Source organism: Tachyglossus aculeatus, chromosome 19, assembly GCF_015852505.1.
Source record: "Tachyglossus aculeatus isolate mTacAcu1 chromosome 19, mTacAcu1.pri, whole genome shotgun sequence".
Taxonomy (NCBI): Eukaryota; Metazoa; Chordata; class Mammalia; order Monotremata; family Tachyglossidae; genus Tachyglossus; species Tachyglossus aculeatus.
The window spans coordinates 11,314,460-11,333,340 of NC_052084.1; the positions used below are offsets into that span (position 1 = coordinate 11,314,460).

The 18,881-nt window shown below is 42.0% G+C and overlaps 1 protein-coding gene across 1 annotated transcript in view; it reads left to right on the top strand.

Annotated features, from left to right (window-relative positions):
* The window catches only part of USH2A (usherin), a 443,094-nt gene that overhangs the window by 414,186 nt on the left and 10,027 nt on the right, over positions 1-18,881 (top strand). The window contains exons 66-70 of the mRNA XM_038760847.1: positions 10,575-10,784; positions 11,606-11,844; positions 13,550-13,764; positions 16,201-16,377; positions 17,788-17,871. Coding sequence (XP_038616775.1) covers positions 10,575-10,784; positions 11,606-11,844; positions 13,550-13,764; positions 16,201-16,377; positions 17,788-17,871 — 925 coding nt within the window. The remainder of the gene's footprint in view (positions 1-10,574; positions 10,785-11,605; positions 11,845-13,549; positions 13,765-16,200; positions 16,378-17,787; positions 17,872-18,881) is intronic.

The following is an 18,881-nucleotide window of genomic DNA, read 5'->3' on the forward strand; positions in this document are numbered from 1 at the left end:
AATACAGAATCTTGGCAGGGATCAACAGTACATTTTCAGTAAATGTGTAATTAACTCCCTTTGTGTGGCCTATTTAGATACTCAACAATTTGGCCTATTTAGATACTCAAAAATTTAGCCTATAGGAAGGACAGGCATAGACCATTAAATTGCCCCCAAAACCTTCATTAGTAGTGGATTTGCTTTAAACTGGCAGTAGTATTTAGGAAAAGGGTTGAGATGTCTCCTTGGTTAATTGATCAATCTATCAATCAGCCAATATCACTATTGCTAATAGGTCTATACTTTTCCAAAGAACTGTGTAGTGCACAGGGAAAATACAACACAAAGTGGGATCTAAAATCCCCTCTTGGGTGAAATTGCCCTTCTCTGATAGACACATTCCACTTTTACCCTGTTTGGGCTGAAGAGGCTCACCCTGGGACTTTATTGTTAACAAGAAGAAGTGGTTTGTATCACTGTCACCAAAATTCATAATGTATTCAACATGAGGTCAAAGTCTCCAAATTCCTCCTGTATTTTGCCTGGCATCCATTTTAGTTTCTTCAAGATAGTCACTGAGAAGATATTCATTGATCATTATAAGTGATCCCTGCATTCACTTCTCTGTAGGATGACAATGGCATGGCATAGTAGATAGAGCACGGGCCTGAGAGTCAGAAGGGCATGGGTTCATTCATTCATTCATTCAATAGTATTTATTGAGCGGCTTACTGTGTGCAGAGCACTGCAAAGTGCTTGGAAAGTACAATTAGGCAACATAGAGAGACAGTCCCTTCCCAACAACGGGCTCACAATCTAGAAGGGGAAGTTCTAATCCTGGCTCTGCCAATTGTCTGCTATGCAACCTTGGGCAAAGTCACTTCACTTCTCTGTGCCTCAGTTACTTCATCTATAAAATGGGGATTGAGACTGTGAGCCCCACGTGGGACAGAGACTGTGTCCAACCTGACTTACCTGTATCCACCCAGCGCTTAGTACAGTGCCGGGCACATAGTAAGCACTCAACAAATGCTATAATAATAATTACTAATTATTATTATCTCTTTCCAGGATATCTTCATAGCTGTTAGGGAATGCAGATGGATGGGGTTTGTAGTCCAAGCTCCTTTCCCTACAACCTGGTCATGGATGAGTGATGGGATAATAAGTATCAGTATTATTTTTATGCTATTTGTAAAGTGTTTACTATGTAAGACATTGTATTAAGCACTGGGGGCAGATACAAGCTAATCAAATTGGACGTAGGCCATGGGGCTTGCAATCTTAATCCCCATTTTACAGATGAGATAACTGAGGCACATAGAAGTTGTGACTTACCCAAGGTCACCTAACAGACAAGTCCTCTAGACTGTGAGCTCATTGGGGGCAGGGATTGGCACTGTTTATTGTTGTAGTGTATGTTTTCAAGCACTTAATACAGTGCTCTGCACACAGTAAGTGCTTAATAAATACTGCTGAATGAATGAAAGTGGTGGATCTGGGATTAGAACTCAAGTCCTCTGATTTACAGGCCCATGCTGAATGGTGGAGATGTGTTTTCCATGAAAGTAAGCAAGGTGGCTTAATAGAAAGAGAAAAGGACTGGGAATCAGGAGACCCAAAATTCTAATCCTGGCCCTACCACTTGGCTGCTGTTTTACCTTGGGGAAGTTACTTAACCTCTCTGTGCCTGTTTCCTCATCTGTAAAATGGGGATTGGATACCAGTTCTCTCTCTTCCTTAGTGTAAACCACAAGTGGGACAGGATACGTGTCTAAGCAGCATGGCTTAGTGGCAAGAGCACAGGCTTGGGAGTCAGAGGTTGTGGGTTCTAATCTTGGCTGTCATTTATCAGCTGTGTGACTTTGGGCAAGTCACTTAACTTCTCAGTGCTTCAGTTACCTCATCTGTAAAATGGGGATTAAGACTGTGAGCCCCATGTGGGAAGAACTGATTACCTTGTATCTACCCCAGCGCTTAGAAAGTGCTTGGCACATAGTAAATGCTTAACAAAATACCATTATCATTATTATCATTTCATTGTATCTGTGCTAGTGCTTGGCACATCGTAACAAGTTCCAATATTGTTGTTATAATAAATCAGACTAATACCCAGGGTCCCAGAGCCCCCTAGACCCAATAGCCAACTTTTAACTAAATGAGATAAACTTTGGGGTTTAGAAAGGTAACCATAGGTTTTGTGATGTTTAAAGAAAAATGGCTGAGGGATGCCCTTGACTGTGTTTTCACGTCTCCAATTGCCTGAAAAGTAAATTTTGTTTTAATGAGGACAGAATTTGATCCCTTTGATTGTAACACTGGATCCCCAGCATTAGAGATCAAAATTGTAAGAGCTTAAGAATGTTCAGTGGCTTCAGAAGCCGCTACAGTAGACAGCCACTTTCATTGCATTTGTTTCATTTGCACCCATTTCTAGGCCAGAACATATCCAAACATTTGTTGTTATTCCTACTTTACCTGAAACTATTTGAGGAATCCATGTCTGATTAGAGTGGTGCTCTGCACAATATCAGCCCAGTGTATAATCAAATACTTTCGATTATGTTGGTATTATTGTTTATAGGAACCCAGTGTACATTTAATAGAGCACAACTACTATTGCTTGTTACCCACATCAGCAAGTAATTTCTTTTTTAGGAATCAAACTTATAGAGTTGTTCATTAAGCTAAATAGTGATGTTGTAGCATATTAACAACTACTTAGGTTGCCAGTAGGTCTGTTTAACCACAACTAGGATGAGGCCTTTTAACCTCTTGTGATTCTAGAGTATACAGAAGATGTGACAAGCTACCCTTTAAAAAGACATTAGTTTGAGTATAATGAGAAAATATACTCCAAGGTTGTAGATGAATTGATATGATTTCCTTGATTGTATCTTTTTATTTATGAGGCATAATTTATGGGTGCTGGAAAGCAAACTAAAATGAGTGATGACTAACTTCAGCCAAAGTAATAAATCAGTAGCAGTGAAAGAAGTGGTGATTTTGATCGAATTTATTGAATTAGCTGTTGCCCTCAGCCATTACAGGTATTGGAAAGACCTTTTAATATCTGCTTATCTCTCTCATGGGAATGTGATAACTCTCTCATTACATGCCCATATGAAACAAATAATTAAATTGTGTGCCTATTAATGTGAAACCTGTTGGCCTGTCTTCTATTCAGGCATGGTTATTCATATTGGACTTTAGCTAAAGTTGGCAGTAAGCTTTAGCCAAAAAATATTTTTGTAATGTCCTTATTAAAACAATGAGCAGACTTACTCATTGTTTATGATGATTAGCATTGTTATTTGTTAAGCCCTTACTATGTGTAAAGCACTATCCTAAGCACTGCAGTAGTTACAAGTTAATCAGTTCAGACACAGTCTGTGTCCCACATGGGACTCGCAGTCTAAGAAAGAGGGAAACAGGTATTGTGAGACATGTGTCTCAGTTTATATATATGCTATAATGCCAAAGACTACTCATTTTTCTAACAGCTAGATGATCAGAATGTGACAGTTAAATTCTAATCACCAAGGTCCCGATCAGGCGATAAACCTGTCTGTCTCCCCCTCTAGACTGTAAGCTTGCTGTGGGCAGGGAACGTGTCTGCCAACTCTGTTCTACCGTACTCTTCCAAGTGCTTAGTTCAGTGCTTTGCACATAGTAAGTGCTCAAGAAATACCAATGATAATGATGATGATGGGAAGAGGAATGATTGGGAGGGAGGAATTGCTTTTGAATAAGTGACCTGAGAAGCAGGCACTTAAATCCATAAAGTAATGGACTAAAAGTCTGTCTTAAATCGAGGCTCTGATGATAAACATGTTCATCTTATTCTAATGGTGAGACATTCAAGTAAATACACTTAATGTGTTTATTTGAATGTCTGATTGCATTACAGGTAATCTAAAGTACAACCATGCGTACATATATCATGAGAAATTAAGAGCACATAGTTCCCATGGCAATGTTATCTGAGCTCCTCAATGACATATACATTGAACAACTTGCGTCAAGTCCAATTTGCTGGGCCTGGAGGTTATAGCTTTGTTTGTGTTATCACAGAGCTCTACTGAACCATGAGAACTGTGGTTACTGGGTCAGGCTCGATGGTTTCCTCAGTCCAATATTCTGTCTCCAACAGTGACAACATAATGCTTGGGGAAGCCATGTGACTGCCACCCCCTTAGACATGAATTTTAATATTTAGGGATGTGCCAACTAACATCCTAACTTTGCTCTCTACGTCCTGGGTTGGATCCTGAAATATCTACCATTCCAGCCCCCTGCTTCCAGACAAGGCTGCATATAAATTATCCCAGACAAATTATTGTGTGTCTTTTTTTTAAAGGTATCCAGGAAAAGCACCTGTCATGATCATTGTCATATTTATTGAAATCCTATTTTGTTCAGAGCACTGCCCTACACTCTTGGGAGGCTTCAATACAGGTAAAGGACACAGTCCCTGTCCTCAAGGCGCTTTCATGCTAATAGACATCATTTTCCTGAGCAACTCAGATCGAGATCTCGACTCTTGGTCATATATTTCTTTTCTTGCATCTTCCTGTGGCAAAGAAGCCTTTCAGACTAAGCATTTCATTACTTTGCTTCCTTCAGATATTCAGCCTGGAGTTTTAAAACATATTTTTTCCTCAGAGGTTCTTTTGTATTGCATTTTATAAAGATGGTGAAATCAAAAGAGAAGAGAAGTACTGATTACCGAAATGGAATTCGTCAATGCTGTTATTCTTCTTTCATTAGCAGTCTGGCTCTAGGGTATGGATTACAAGGCCTCAGAAGTTAATCTGCTGGTTCTGTGAACTCAGGGCTGAATGAGTTTCATAATTGTTTCAGAAATGTTTTTCATGTTGGCAGGGACTCAATTCTTCTATGCCATCTAAGGTCTGTCTTTTGGAGATCCTTGGTCTTAGTTTCTCCCTAGTTTAAATCATTCTTCTATTAGGGTTTACTTGGCATTTGCTTTCTCCAACATTGATTAGGTGACAGTTCATTTTTCATATAGCCACCGAAAGACTCTTTTCTCCTCTTGAAGAAAGTATAGTTGATCACTTGAGAATACCATAGGCCAGAACTGGCTCAAGACTGACATGCCCTTGGCAAAAGGAAGGAATGAGAGAAACAGAGTAACCCCCTCTACACGTGACCATTCTGCCTTCCTCTCTCACGTGAGTGGTAGACAACTGGAAAAATATCTTGGGCTGGAATGAGGATCTGGGGGACCCAGTAGTGTTTTGGGGTTTTTTTTTCCCCACATTTTTAACCACAAACACCTGAAACTGATGCAGGCTGTGCACTTCTTTCATGGCTATTGGGTCTGGTGAAATAGTGGCTCACTCATTATCTGGAACTAGATTGTTCTAAACTGTAACTGCTCTCTATTTGCAGGGCAGCTCATAGAAATTAGTTGATTATCCTTGGCATTAGCATGCTGATTTCTGTGACTGTTATTTTGATCTCAGATGGCATGAATGTAAAAATACTGACAAGGAAAAATAGGAATAGATGGTGTTATAAATCTCATCTTTTATAAGGATAAAAGGCATTTGATCCTCCATTAGTGTACTTGAATAATAATCAATCAATCAATCAATCAATCGTATTTATTGAGCGCTTACTATGTGCAGAGCACTGTACTAAGCGCTTGGGAAGTACAAATTGGCATCACATAGAGACAGTCCCTACCCAACAGTGGGCTCACAGTCTAAAAGGGGGAGACAGAGAACAGAACCAAACATACCAACAAAATAAAATAAGTAGGATAGAAATGTACAAGTAAAATAAATAAATAAATAAATAGAGTAATAAATATGTACAACCATATATACATATATACAGGTGCTGTGGGGAAGGGAAGGAGGTAAGACGGGGGGATGGAGAGGGGGACGAGGGGAGAGGAAAGAAGGGGCTCAGTCTGGGAAGGCCTCCTGGAGGAGGTGAGCTCTCAGCAGGGCCTTGAAGGGAGGAAGAGAGCTAGCTTGGCGGATGGGCAGAGGGAGGGCATTCCAGGCCCGGGGGATGACGTGGGCCGGGGGTCGATGGCGGGACAGGCGAGAGCGAGGTACAGTGAGGAGATTAGTGGTGGAGGAGCGGAGGGTGCGGGCTGGGCAGTAGAAGGAGAGAAGGGAGGTGAGGTAGGAGGGGGCGAGGTGATGGAGAGCCTTGAAGCCCAGGGTGAGGAGTTTCTGCTTGATGCGCAGATTGATCGGTAGCCATTGGAGGTTTTTGAGGAGGGGAGTAATATGTCCAGAGCGTTTCTGGACAAAGATAATCCGGGCCGCAGCATGAAGTATGGATTGAAGTGGAGAGAGACACGAGGATGGGAGATCAGAGAGAAGGCTAGTGCAGTAGTCCAGACGGGATAGGATGAGAGCTTGAATTAGCAGGGTAGCGGTTTGGATGGAGAGGAAAGGGCGGATCTTGGCAATGTTGCGGAGCTGAGACTGGCAGGTTTTGGTGACGGCTTGGATGTGAGGGGTGAATGAGAGAGCGGAGTCGAGGATGACACCAAGGTTGCGGGCTTGTGAGACGGGAAGGATGGTAGTGCCGTCAACAGAGATGGGAAAGTCAGGGAGAGGACAAGGTTTGGGAGGGAAGACAAGGAGCTCAGTCTTCGACATGTTGAGCTTTAGGTGGCGGGCGGACATCCAGATGGAGATGTCCTGAAGGCAGGAGGAGATGCGAGCCTGGAGGGAGGGGGAGAGAGCAGGGGCAGAGATGTAGATCTGGGTGTCATCAGCGTAGAGATGATAGTTGAAGCCGTGGGAGCGAATGAGGTCACCAAGGGAGTGAGTGTAGATTGAGAACAGAACAGAACAGAATAATTGATTTTAAAAAAATTTAAGCATGATTCTTTCGCATTTTCTCAGTTGCACATGATCATCTCTGCAAGGTTATGCTGCCAGGATTGCTTGTGGCAAATGTGTCAGAAATAGGTAAATCACCATTACATCTTAGATTATGATCATTTTGCCTCATACAACCTGATATTATAGATGCTTCAAAATATGGGAAGATAAAGCTTGGGTTGCATAATCCTGTTTGCTAACAAAAAGTAGACTGGAAAATATTATCAACTGGGTTCAGAGATCAAGTATTGAAGGGTAAGTTAGTTTATGGAGGCCAAAAGTCAGCACTAAAAATCTAATCTTAGGTAACATTCCCATATAGCGAGGTTCTATTCCATATTATATCAAAAGAAGGCCACTTTTTATTATGCATGACTGACCCACTCAATCGCAAAGAGCCCGAAACCATTTTTCCCCAAATATGGTCTGTTTCTTAACTTGGAGTAACTCTTTAAGTTCTTTAACCCCTTCTGTGTCTAGATTGGATTTATGGAGGTGATCTTTATTTTCAAAGATGACTGATGATGCTACTGATGCTGGTGAAATGGCCCAAACAACTTTGTGATACTGACAATTCATTCCACGTTGTGCATATAAAGGGCGCTCCTTGCTGCATGAAAACATTTGCTATTTGTAGGGCCTGTTGCTGTTTTTAAAATGGCCTCTTGCTCTACCTGAAATCTCTCAAGAAAAACAGCCTTTCTTCTGATTATTGCCAGGCTGACCTGTCTCCTGCTATTTCCAAACAGCTCACTGCTATATCACACTGTTTGCTGCTATGCTTCATGTCTCAGCCCTTTCTCCTTGTGAATGCCACCTTTCAGTTCATGCTGTATCTACTAGTGAATACTGTATTTTTCTCATTATTCTGTCTTCGAGAGCTCCGTTTGATAGATGTTGCTGGTCAGATAACTGTGTTCAAAGACAGCAATGTTGATAATCTCATTTTCCCATTTTATGCTGATGAATCTGCTCTGGAAACCAGAGGTGCCCTCTAGGTATATACTGGTCTCTCAACCACACAGAATATTGGACACCACCGTGGCTTCATAAGCCTTTCAATTTGATGTGATGCTTGTTATTATTATTTCCAGAGCCATGCTGGCCTTTTAAATGTGGCTTTTTTTCTACTTTGTTTTGCTTTGTGTAATCAATCAATCAATCAATCAATCAATCAATCAATTGTATTTATTGAGCGCTTACTATGTGCAGAGCACTGTACTAAGCACTTGGGAAGTACAAATTGGCAACACATAGAGACAGTCCCTACCCAACAGTGGGCTCACAGTCTAAAAGGGGAGTGGAGAATGCGGGCAACGATCCCGCTACCTCTCACATGCTAAGCGAGCGCTCTACCATCTGAGCTAATTCCCCAGCTAATTCCCCAGCTAATTGGATGGTGTGGAGCATTAGTACCATAATTTGGAGACAGTATGAAGTTCTCCCTTGCTAGAGAAAATTTTTGGTTATGGGTAGGACTTCCTGAGTCACTGTGGTGACTCAAGGGGTTCATAGTCATCTGCATGTGTTCTTATATATGTCTTGAGAGCACAGTTAACATGCACTAATTCCTGAATGTCAGCCTCACAATTTTCCACTGATGTTTTCAACTTGTTGAGTTGAAAGAGTTTCCCATTGGTGCCGATGTGTAGTTTTGTCACTAGCTTCCAGGTCTCTTATTGTAGACTCAAGCAAAGCAGCATAAAGTAGGCTGAACAAGACTAGGTGTAATACACAACCCAGCTTTTTATGGTATTTGTTAAGCACTTACTATGTGTCAGATACTGTTTTAATTAAGCACACTGGGGTGGTTGCAAGTTCATTAGGGCAAAAACCATCCCTGTCCATCCCACATGGGGATCATAGTGTAAAGACCTGAGTTCTAATCCTGCCTCTACCACTTGCTTACTGTGTGACCTCAGGTAAGCCATTTAATTTTTCTGTGCCTCAGTTTCCTCATCTGGAAAATTGGGATTCCAGACCTGTTTTTCCTTCTTAGACTTTGAGCCCCATGTGGAGCAGAGATTGTGTCTGACCTGATTAACTTGTATCTACCCTAGTGCCTAGAACAGTGTTGGATGCATAGTAAACACCTAACAAGTACCATAAAAATAATGATAGTAATCATTGAAGGTGGCCCATGATGTGAGGTGGGAGGAAGCATCTGTAGTTATAATGTCACAAATGTACTAAAATTTCATGGATAGAAAGAACATCCACTGACAATGGGGCCTCTGCTATGGTCAGTCACACAGCTCATTTTGAGCCTAGGACTCACCAAGTGTGAAGGAACTGCTCAAATTGATTAGAACTGAGTTTCTTACCTGGGCCATGAGATGATAGTCTATGCTAACTGCTTCATAGGAGAGGCCTGTGTAGATGAATAAAATAATGCATTGAAATTACTCTGAACTTTAAAAGAAAGGGGAAATGTGAGAAAGGGAAATGTCCACAGAAACATTTTGCTTTTCTCTCAGTAAAGTGTTTCCAGTGATGGAGATTTTTCCCCTGAGCTCAATTTTAGATCAGCAAGTTGGACACTTCACCGCACATGAAACCATTTTCTAGGACCGATGAGAAATCACTTCTGTTTTCTAAAGAGCCATCATTTTCAAAACCAGCATAACTTTTGCTTTGTCAAATCTAGTCACTATATTTGGCATCTTTCACATGGATCATTCAACAGGTTCCCGTAGATTTCACCTCTTTGATGCTCTCCATTCGGATACCTCTTCCTTATAAATGTGCTCATAGTAGGAACCTACAAACCTCTCAGATCTCTTTCTAAAACCTCAATGTAAACTTAAACAGGAAAAAAAATCCATGTGGCTGTCAAATAGGAACATGTTCTTCTGATCTACGCATTGCTCACAGTGAAAGCTTAGTAAGGAATACTTACCCCCAAAATTGCTCAGACAGTCTTCTTGTATTGCCATTTAGATCTATCATCCTGATTGATCACTATGTAGTTGCTTATTATTGAGCCTACTTTAACCCTATAAACTCACACATCCATCTACTCTGTCTATTGTACCTGGCGTTCTACAAATTACTTACTCATGTAAATGACGACCCAAAGCAACCTTTTATGATATTCGCGTTTAATTATACAAATGGACTTTGATAAATAAGATTATACATCCCTTCCATATGTCTTTTCCTTCCTTGATGAAAGGAAAATTTGATTTTCATGCAGATTTCTTGGAGAATGTGTTGAACAACTGCTGAGTTCTATGTAGTGTGCAGATCCCTCTTTTGGAGAAGCTGACAGAACCAGTCGGCTCAGCTCATAGAGACGGGCCATTCTTAATCAACCTTAATTCAGGCTGCTGAGTTTTGAAATCAGGGATCTGCATCAGCGTGCTCTAAGTTCTGATTTCCTAAAGAATTTAAGAAAGACTGAAAAGCGAGAAAGTGTAACTTTTTGCGTTGAATGTGGTCCTGAATTTAAAACTGATGTCGATGGAAGTTTGTGGTTTTCTCTGTTGATCAATTAATCGATGGTATTTATTGAAAGCTTACTATGTGCCAAGCAGGGAACAGAGTCCTCGGGCAAGTAATAATAATTGTGGTATTTGTTGAGCACTTATTTATGTGCCGGGCACTGTATTAAGCACTGGGGTGGATACAGGCAACAGAGTTGGTAGATTCTTATGCACTTCATTTGACCTGGAAGATATGTTCCTCACTTAGCGCCTTGGCGATTTCTCTTTGGAGGTCTGGTCTGCGAATTCTGCTGGGAAGACATCCAGTAGCTGGACTCGCTGTAGGACAGGACCCGCACCCCCGGAAGGTATTCGAGCCCCCACGTTCCACTCTGTCTCCTCTACTCAAGCCGTGGTTAACATCAGTGCTCCTGTCAGCCCAAATGGAATTGTGAGTCTCTACAGGCTCTTCTCTAACACCTCCAATGGGACAAAGATGGTGGTGAGTGTCTGCTTCTACTCCAGATTTCTGCATATTTTGTTGGACTCTGAGAAGCATAGTTCATTTACACAAGATTTTTACTGCTCTACTTTGCCCTCTGCTGGATTAAGGAAAACCAATTTCCCCACAAGTAATTGCTGGGGGCGAATGATTGCAGAATTTCTTTTCCCTTATTTTTCAAATATATTGATAAACCATGGGAACATTAAGGTTGAGCCACAGCTGAACATGGTATTAAAACCTTACAGAAACCTCTCATTAACCCAAACAAGAAAGAAGAATTACAGCAGGCATTAAACTGGGAGCTCTTGAGGGAACAATATAAATGTAGTACGGGGCACTAGACTAAGAAGTTTCATTTCTGAAAAGTGTGGAATCTTTTCTATTCCATAAGGGGCTTAAAATAAAACAGTCCAATTGTGACAGCTGCAGAGCTGCTATGTACTTATTAACAGATGCTGGATAGGTGGTAGGGAAAACATAATGCAGTCAGATAAACAGGAGTCTGTTACCTAATGAAGTCCGTATTCAGGCTTCTTGCAGATTCTCCTGCTTCCTGTAATTCCCTGCCTTTGGCCATATCCCTGGCCAGTAGTACTGGTGCCAGAGGGTGGTCAGGGAGGTCAGAGATGCTGAAACTGAATGTTGCTATGAGTCCTGGGTTCTAATCCCTATTCCACCGTGTGCCTGCCATGTGACCTTGGACAAGGACCACTAGGCTAAGCTGCTAGGCCATGCTGCTTTTCAAAGGTCATGTAGATGTCTGATCACTGAACTGAAACTAGTGATTGGGTTTTGCTGATGGTTGTTTCCTCTGGCAGCTGTCAGAAGGGACGACCACCCAGCAAACGATTCACAACCTTGAGCCTTTCACCACATACACTGTCGGTGTGGAAGCCTGCACCTGCTTCAATTGCTGCAGTAAAGGACCCGTGGCTCAGTTTATGACCCCTCCTGCTCCCCCTTCCCAGCAGCCACCTCCGCAGATAGAGACACTGACATCTAGGAATGCCTCTTTTCAATGGCCCGCACCTCTGTCTCCCAACGGCATTGTCCAAAGGTGAGTTATATTAACGTCTGTCTCCCCCTCTAGACTGTAAGCTCGTTGTGGGAAGGAAATATGTCTGTTTTATTGTGTATTATACTCTCCCAAGCACCTAGTAATGATAATAGTAATAATAAATAATTCTGGTATTTGTTAAGCACTTACTACGTGCCCGGCACTGTACTAAGCTCTGGGGTAGCTACAAGTAAACCAGGTTGCACAAAGTCCCTGTCCTATGTGGGGTTCACAGTCTCAATCCCCACTTTACAGATGAGGGAACTGAGGCACAGAGAAGTGAAGTGACTTGTCCAAGGTCACAAAGCAGACAAGTGGCAGAGCTGGGATTAGAACCCATGACCTTCTGACTCCCAGGCCCATGCTCTAACTACTGCACATGGTAAGCACCCAACAAATACCATTGACTGACTGACCGACCGATGAATACTCATGCAGCCAGCATTGGAATGAAACATCTCAAGATTCCAGATTTCCAGTCAGTCTGTCAACAGCATTTATTGAGTAACCACCATATGTACAGTACTGTTCTGGGTCCCTTTGGACTTACAAGAATTGCTCTAGTTGTAAATATCTTCATCAGTGTCTTCCCCACTGGAGTGCATGCCCCTTGTGGGCAAGGAACATGTCACTTCCTTGTGTTTGTACTTCCCCAGGGTGCATTTCATCCAGCGGGTACTCAAAAATCCTTCTCCTCCTACTACTACAGCTACAACAAAGGAAGACTATAACTCATGAACCCACCCAGATATACATATCATTGGATATTTACTCTATCCCCTGTGTTGAAAGTCCCTTGAGGGCAGGAATCACATGTTTTTTATTTCTGCTAAACCTTGCACAGTACACCGTAGGCAACAATAAATGCTGCAGATGCCATGTATGAAAATTAAATGCAAGAAAAAAGGATAGGAATATCTAAAAAGCACATTAATACAGAAACCCAAAACCTGTCAACACATACTTTTTGAGGTAATCCTGGTGCTGATGCTAATGTCAGCTTCTCACAAATATGACTTTGGGCAAGTCACTTAACTTCTCTGTGCCTGTTACCTCATCTGTAAAATGGGGATTAAGACTGTGAAACCCCGTGGGACACTCTGATTACCTTGTAACCTCCCCAGCGCTTAGAACAATGCTTTGCACATAGCAAGCGCTTAATAAATGTCATTATTATTATTATTATTATTATTATTTCTGTTCTTTGGATGTAGAAGCAGTGGAGCCTAGTGGAAAGAGCATGGGCCTGGAAGTCAGAGGACCAGGGGTCTAGTATCAACCCTGCCACTTGCCTGCTGTGTGACCTTGGATAAATCACTTAACTTATCTGTGCCTCAGTTTCCTCATCTGTAAAATGGAGATTCAATACCTGTTCCTCCTCCTTAGACTGTGGTTCCCGTGTGGCTCAGGGGCTATGTCTGGTGTGACTGTATTGCATTATACATACCTCACCACTTAGTACAGTCCTTGACACATAGTAAGCAAGAACAAATACCATTAAACAAAAAAAGCTCTCAATAAGCATTCAATAAGTACGATTGAATGAAATTCAGTTGAATGAATGGGAGAGTTGCAGTTGTCTTCAGAAAAGTGGACTCCTTCCTATGAATGTGACACCATGAAGGGACCCTCCTCACTCTCAGAGCTATCTATATTCTCTTCTGAAATGTCAGCTTCTCACAAACGTGTCTGTTCTTTGGCCCAGCTATGAGCTTCACCTTGTGGCATGCCCTGCCCCTTGGGAAGACCTGGAGAAGCCCTGTATACCTGGCCCCACCAAAGTGAAGTACACTGGGAAAGGTCAAAGTGCCGGTGTGGGGGACCTGCAGCCTTTCACCCGCTACCAACTGAGAGTGGTGGCATACAATACAGAGGGGAGCACTGCTTCTGACTGGATCAACTTCACCACCGGAAAAGAATGTGAGCAGAGGGAGTGTGTGAGATGAATGAATCTTTAGGATGTAGAAATACTGACCTTTTTCCCCCCCTACTCTGAAACTGGCCAATGAAAGAGGTAAGCATTTTCCTCTGTTCTTACCCTGGCCTGTTCTTTCAGGCCTAAAATCTGGATTGGACTCCCAGCTCTTCCATCTCCAGCCGGGGTAGCTCCTCCTTGGGGAGTATTGTGATCTGAAGTACCAGGCAAGTAAAATTGGATCATGTCCAAGTGCCAGGATGGCATTGGCAGCTATTATAAGGCTGTGTTCCTATGATGTCAGTCAAGCTATTAATGTTAAAGTTAAGAAAGCTTAGGAATTTTAAAGGAACTGAGTTTCAGGTCTGCCTTTGTTGTCGGGCCTTTGGTCTAGGAATTGTCCCCATTGAATATTTTGTTTGGTTCTATTTTCTGGAGCAAAATCTATGAACACTTTTTTTAGAGGTACAAGAATCCCAGCTACCTCCATATTTCATTTAACAGTGGGGTTTGATTTATCATCAGATTTCATTGCTTAACAAATGCACTTATTGATTCTCCTCCCCCTTCTTCCCATCAGAAAAAAAGATAAAACCTCTGAAATCTTTTGTAGGTTGCTTTTGAAGTCTCTTTCATTGCTTAGCTCTGAAACATTTCTATTAAAAGAGGAGCAGGCTGAACATGCGTGCGTGCACACACATACACACACACACACTCTCTCTCTCTCTCTTTTTTGTTTTAATATGGCAATCCCCACTCCCTACCACAAAAAAAGAAAAATGAAGATGTCTGCATCATATTTGTAAAGTTGCTCCCATCTGATGTAGTATTTAAGAGACTGGTGCTTGATTATATCCTAATGTACTATCCTATTGATTGATTAGTCAGGGCCATGAATTATTATAGTGGAATTGCTGTTTGTAAGGCTTTTTAACTATCTTTGAAAACAAACTAATGGTTCAAGAAAAAGCTTTAAAAATGAATGGGTGCCAAAAGGACATAATTCACTTCCTAAGCAGTGTGGTTTGGAGAAAAAAATATATTAACTTCATCTAGTCCTTAGGGCTTAGTTGCAATAAATATTGATTTGATATGAAAAATAGCTTCCTCCTGAAGTTAATAGTATTAAAGATACTTTACCTGTTAGAAGGGAAGATGCAACAAAATATGAGATCCTGGTTTATGTTGGTGAGTAGAACCATTGTATGGTAATAGCTTTATTTCACTGAACGCCAGTCTTCATTGATTTTAGAAGCCAGGGCATGAGTGGCTTGGAAAGCATTTCACTACTTCACTGTTGTCATGTTTCCTTTCGTCCTGATAGCAGTGTTTTATTATCCTGATTCACTGGTTCATTTCGACCATCGGGTGTCAGGGGCAGCTGTTGCGGGTCACCATCCTCAGGGAGATGCCCCATAGCTATTCTGCCAGTACCATCCCAGCGTTCCTCTCCCCCTCTGCCCCTTTGACTCTGAAGCAGTGTGGAGGTCTACAAATGACCCTTGACTGTACGCTTGCTCCTGGAATGCAGGGAATGAGTACTGCTACCATATTCTTTCATTCAATCGTATTTATTGAGTGCTTACTGTGTGCAGAGCACTGTACTAAGCACTTGGGAAGTACAATTACCACATGTCCCAAGGGCCTAGCACAGTGTCCTGCCCACAGTGAGGGCTCAGTAATTGCTAATGATGGGGAAGATCCTGGCAGTGTCAGGATAGGGACCAAGTGCCCAGTGACATCTGTTCCAAGGACTGTCTGTATCAACAGTATTTACTGAGCACCTACTTGATGCAAAACACATTTGAAGATGCCTAAGGATCATGCAAAAAAGTAACAGATATGATCAAGGAGCTGATGATCGAACAGGGAAGATAGTGAGGACAGGAAGGGGTGAACTTCAGCTCCAAGGGCCCCCCAAATAGTGTTGCCTTGACCCCACGAGCCAGGGATCTCGGTGGCCCATGATGATGATGCTATTTGTTAAGTGCTTACTATGTGCCAAGCACTGTGCTAAGCATTGAGGTAGATACAAGTTGATTAGGTTGGACACAATCCCTGTCCCGCATGGGGCTCACAACCTGAGAGGGAGGGAGAACAGCTGAACTGAGGCACAGAGAAGTTAAGTGACTTATCCAAAGTCACACAGCAAGTATTCGGCAAAGCTAATCATATTGTACACAATCCATGTCTCACATGGGTCTGACACTCTTAATTCCCATTTTACTCATGAAGTAACTGAGTCCCAGAGAAGTTAAGTGAAATGCCTCAGGTCACACAGCAGACGTGGCAGAGCCGGGATTAGAATCCAGGTCCTTCTGACTCCCATGCTGACAAGGCCATGCTTCTTTCTCTGGAGGGGCTTCCATAAGAGGGGCTTCTTTTTCCCAGCATAGTTTAGGTCCAGACCACCGCTTACAAGCATGTTCTTCTTTTGGCAGCCCCCCAGTACAGATCACCGCTTTCAGTCACCAGCAATCTATCTGTGGTGCACCTGGACTGGAGTAACACGTTCCTGCTTAACGGGCAGCTGAAGGAGTTTGTGTTAACCGAAGGAGGGCAGCGCCTGTATCGGGGCTTCGACACCACCCTCTACATACCGAGGACATCGGACAGAAGTCAGTTCGGGTTTCCTTTTTCTGAATTTTAAGGAGCTTCCTCCATCAATTTTATGAGACGTTTAATTTCCTAGAAGTGACCAACAGATGCGCAACATTAAACTGCCATCTTTTAAGTGGGCAGGGAGCCGCTATTTTGTGTAAATAAGATTTTACTCCCACTTATCGTTAAGTATAGTATAAGGGTATTTACAAACCCTGGATTGAATTATTGCCTGTTAATGCTATAGCAGTACCACAGTGGGGCTATTGAAAACTACGTTTTCAAAAAATCAGCTGCCTTTAGGTTGAGAAGTTCTTGTCATTCGAAAAATAGAAAATCCCAGGACTAGGAGGGATTTTGAGAAAACATGGAATAGATCCCTATCCCACCTGGTATTGGTAGGTCTACCTGGGCCCATCCCTGTCAGATGGGAACTGATTTTTCTTCAATGAAGGTATTTTTAGTTAGTCCTCACTTCCCTTAAGTAACTGTTTCTTGGTCATCTTCACTGGCAAGAACAAGGAATATAATCCCTATGTCCAAGGTTTGAATAAGGGGAAATCTTATTGTCTGATCTAATAGCCTTTATTTATAATATGGAAAAGAGGGCTAGGAAGTAAATAATAATAATCGTGGTATTCATTAAGTGGTTACTAAGCACCAAGCTCTGGGGCTAGCACTGGGATAGATACAATACAATGAGACTGGACAGTCCCTACCCATGTGAGGCTCACAGTCTAAACAGGAAGAAGAACAAGTATTGAATCCCCATTTTATAGATGGGGAAACTAAGGCACAGAGAAGTCAAATGACTTTCCCAAGGCCATCCAGCAGGTAAATGCACTACTAGGATTAGAACCCAGGTCTCTGAACTCCCAGTCCTGTGCTCTTTCCTTTAGGCCACACTGCTTCTCACTTTACCATCACTATACTGAATAAGGTTTGATACAACTAACAGGTTGAGTGTAAAAGGAGGAGTTATATTTTGTACAAAATGGAGCTATTTTAAGAATATTTGAAATATTCCTTGGCTCCTTGGCTCTTTTAGCTCCACCTTACGAAAGGTGGAGCTAAAACTTGCCAATGAGGAAAGCCACTGTTGGGTTTTCACTAATTGGTTATGACTTATGACTGCTTGGGACAAGAATCTTAGAGCAGTTTCCAAGTGTAGTGTGGTGGCAGGAAGTGTCTTTCTCTAACAGAGCCAGAAATGAAAGGCCATGGATACAGCCTGGACCAGAGTCTAAAGAGAGATGGGACAGAGGTGGAAAAATACTCTGTACACCCACTCTGCCTCCCTGTGATGGCTTAGTCAAGGACCAGGATGTGCCTGGCCTCTCGATCTGACTTAAGATCTTTAATGGCGCCTTCAATCACCGCACATATTAAGAGGATCGAGACCTTCGACTAATCTGTCGTTTCTTTAGCTTTTCTTTTCCAGGTAACATGCACTACTGATAAAGGAAGTGTCAGGACACCATTGATCCAATATGACACCAGTACAGGACTTGGTAAGCAAGGATTTAGTCTGAAGATTATGGAGTGACTGTAGTGAAACCCACATTTATGAAGTTGCTTAGAATGAGGAAACCAAGAGGATATTATGTGCTCCACATATAGTAAGCTCTCACTCAATAAATACCATTGATTGATTCAAAGAGAAAGAAAAGACAATCGTGGCAGTTTTCTGTTGGTCTTTACAGGAATGGGGGTTTTTAGTTTTCATTGTCTGATTAATTTTGCCAAAGGGCAGAATTTTTTTCACAGAGGCAAATCTTGCTTTTGTGTTTACCATCCTCCTTTTTAAAATCCTCTTTTAAAAAAAATCATTGTTTTATCCCAGGGTAGATGAATCTGCACTAGGAAAAATGCCAAAACCCCTACATTGGCATTGTACACATTGAAATCAATGGTTTTATCTAAGTTTGGTTTTATCTAATATGAGCAGGACGCCATGCTTTTATCTAGAATTTCATGCCTTCCTAGAGATCAAGTCATGTGGGGCTTTCTACATGGTAGAGAATTTTCTGGAAACCTGAGTCAAAGCAAGCGGGTAAACTGCAGATCTAGGACTGAATTGGCCAATTGATCATTGACATCTTCCCCACAACATCCCTTCTAAAGCTAAAATTCATTGTGAGTCCTGTCCTTTTATAGGCAAATTAAAATCATCTTGCAAAATAGGGATTTTTTTTTTCATCAGGCTGCAAATCCTGTGTGCACATGCTTGAATGGGGCTTGAATTGGGGGGAGAAGAAAAGGGGAAGCATAGGAGAGGTGTGAACACAATGTGCTTTTGTAAGACCACTTGGTAGATTATTCACTTGAGCTCTTAGCCTGCTAGGATAAGAATCACAACCAGGCATGCTTCCTTTAATTTGATAGGTGACTATCTTCCTGCAAGTGTTCTGAGGGATTTATTATGGTAAGGAAATATTATGTTAGGGAAGCAACGAGACCTAATGAAGAGCAAGGGCCTGGGAATTTGAGAATCTGCTTTCTAATGCTGCCCACCGCTCGC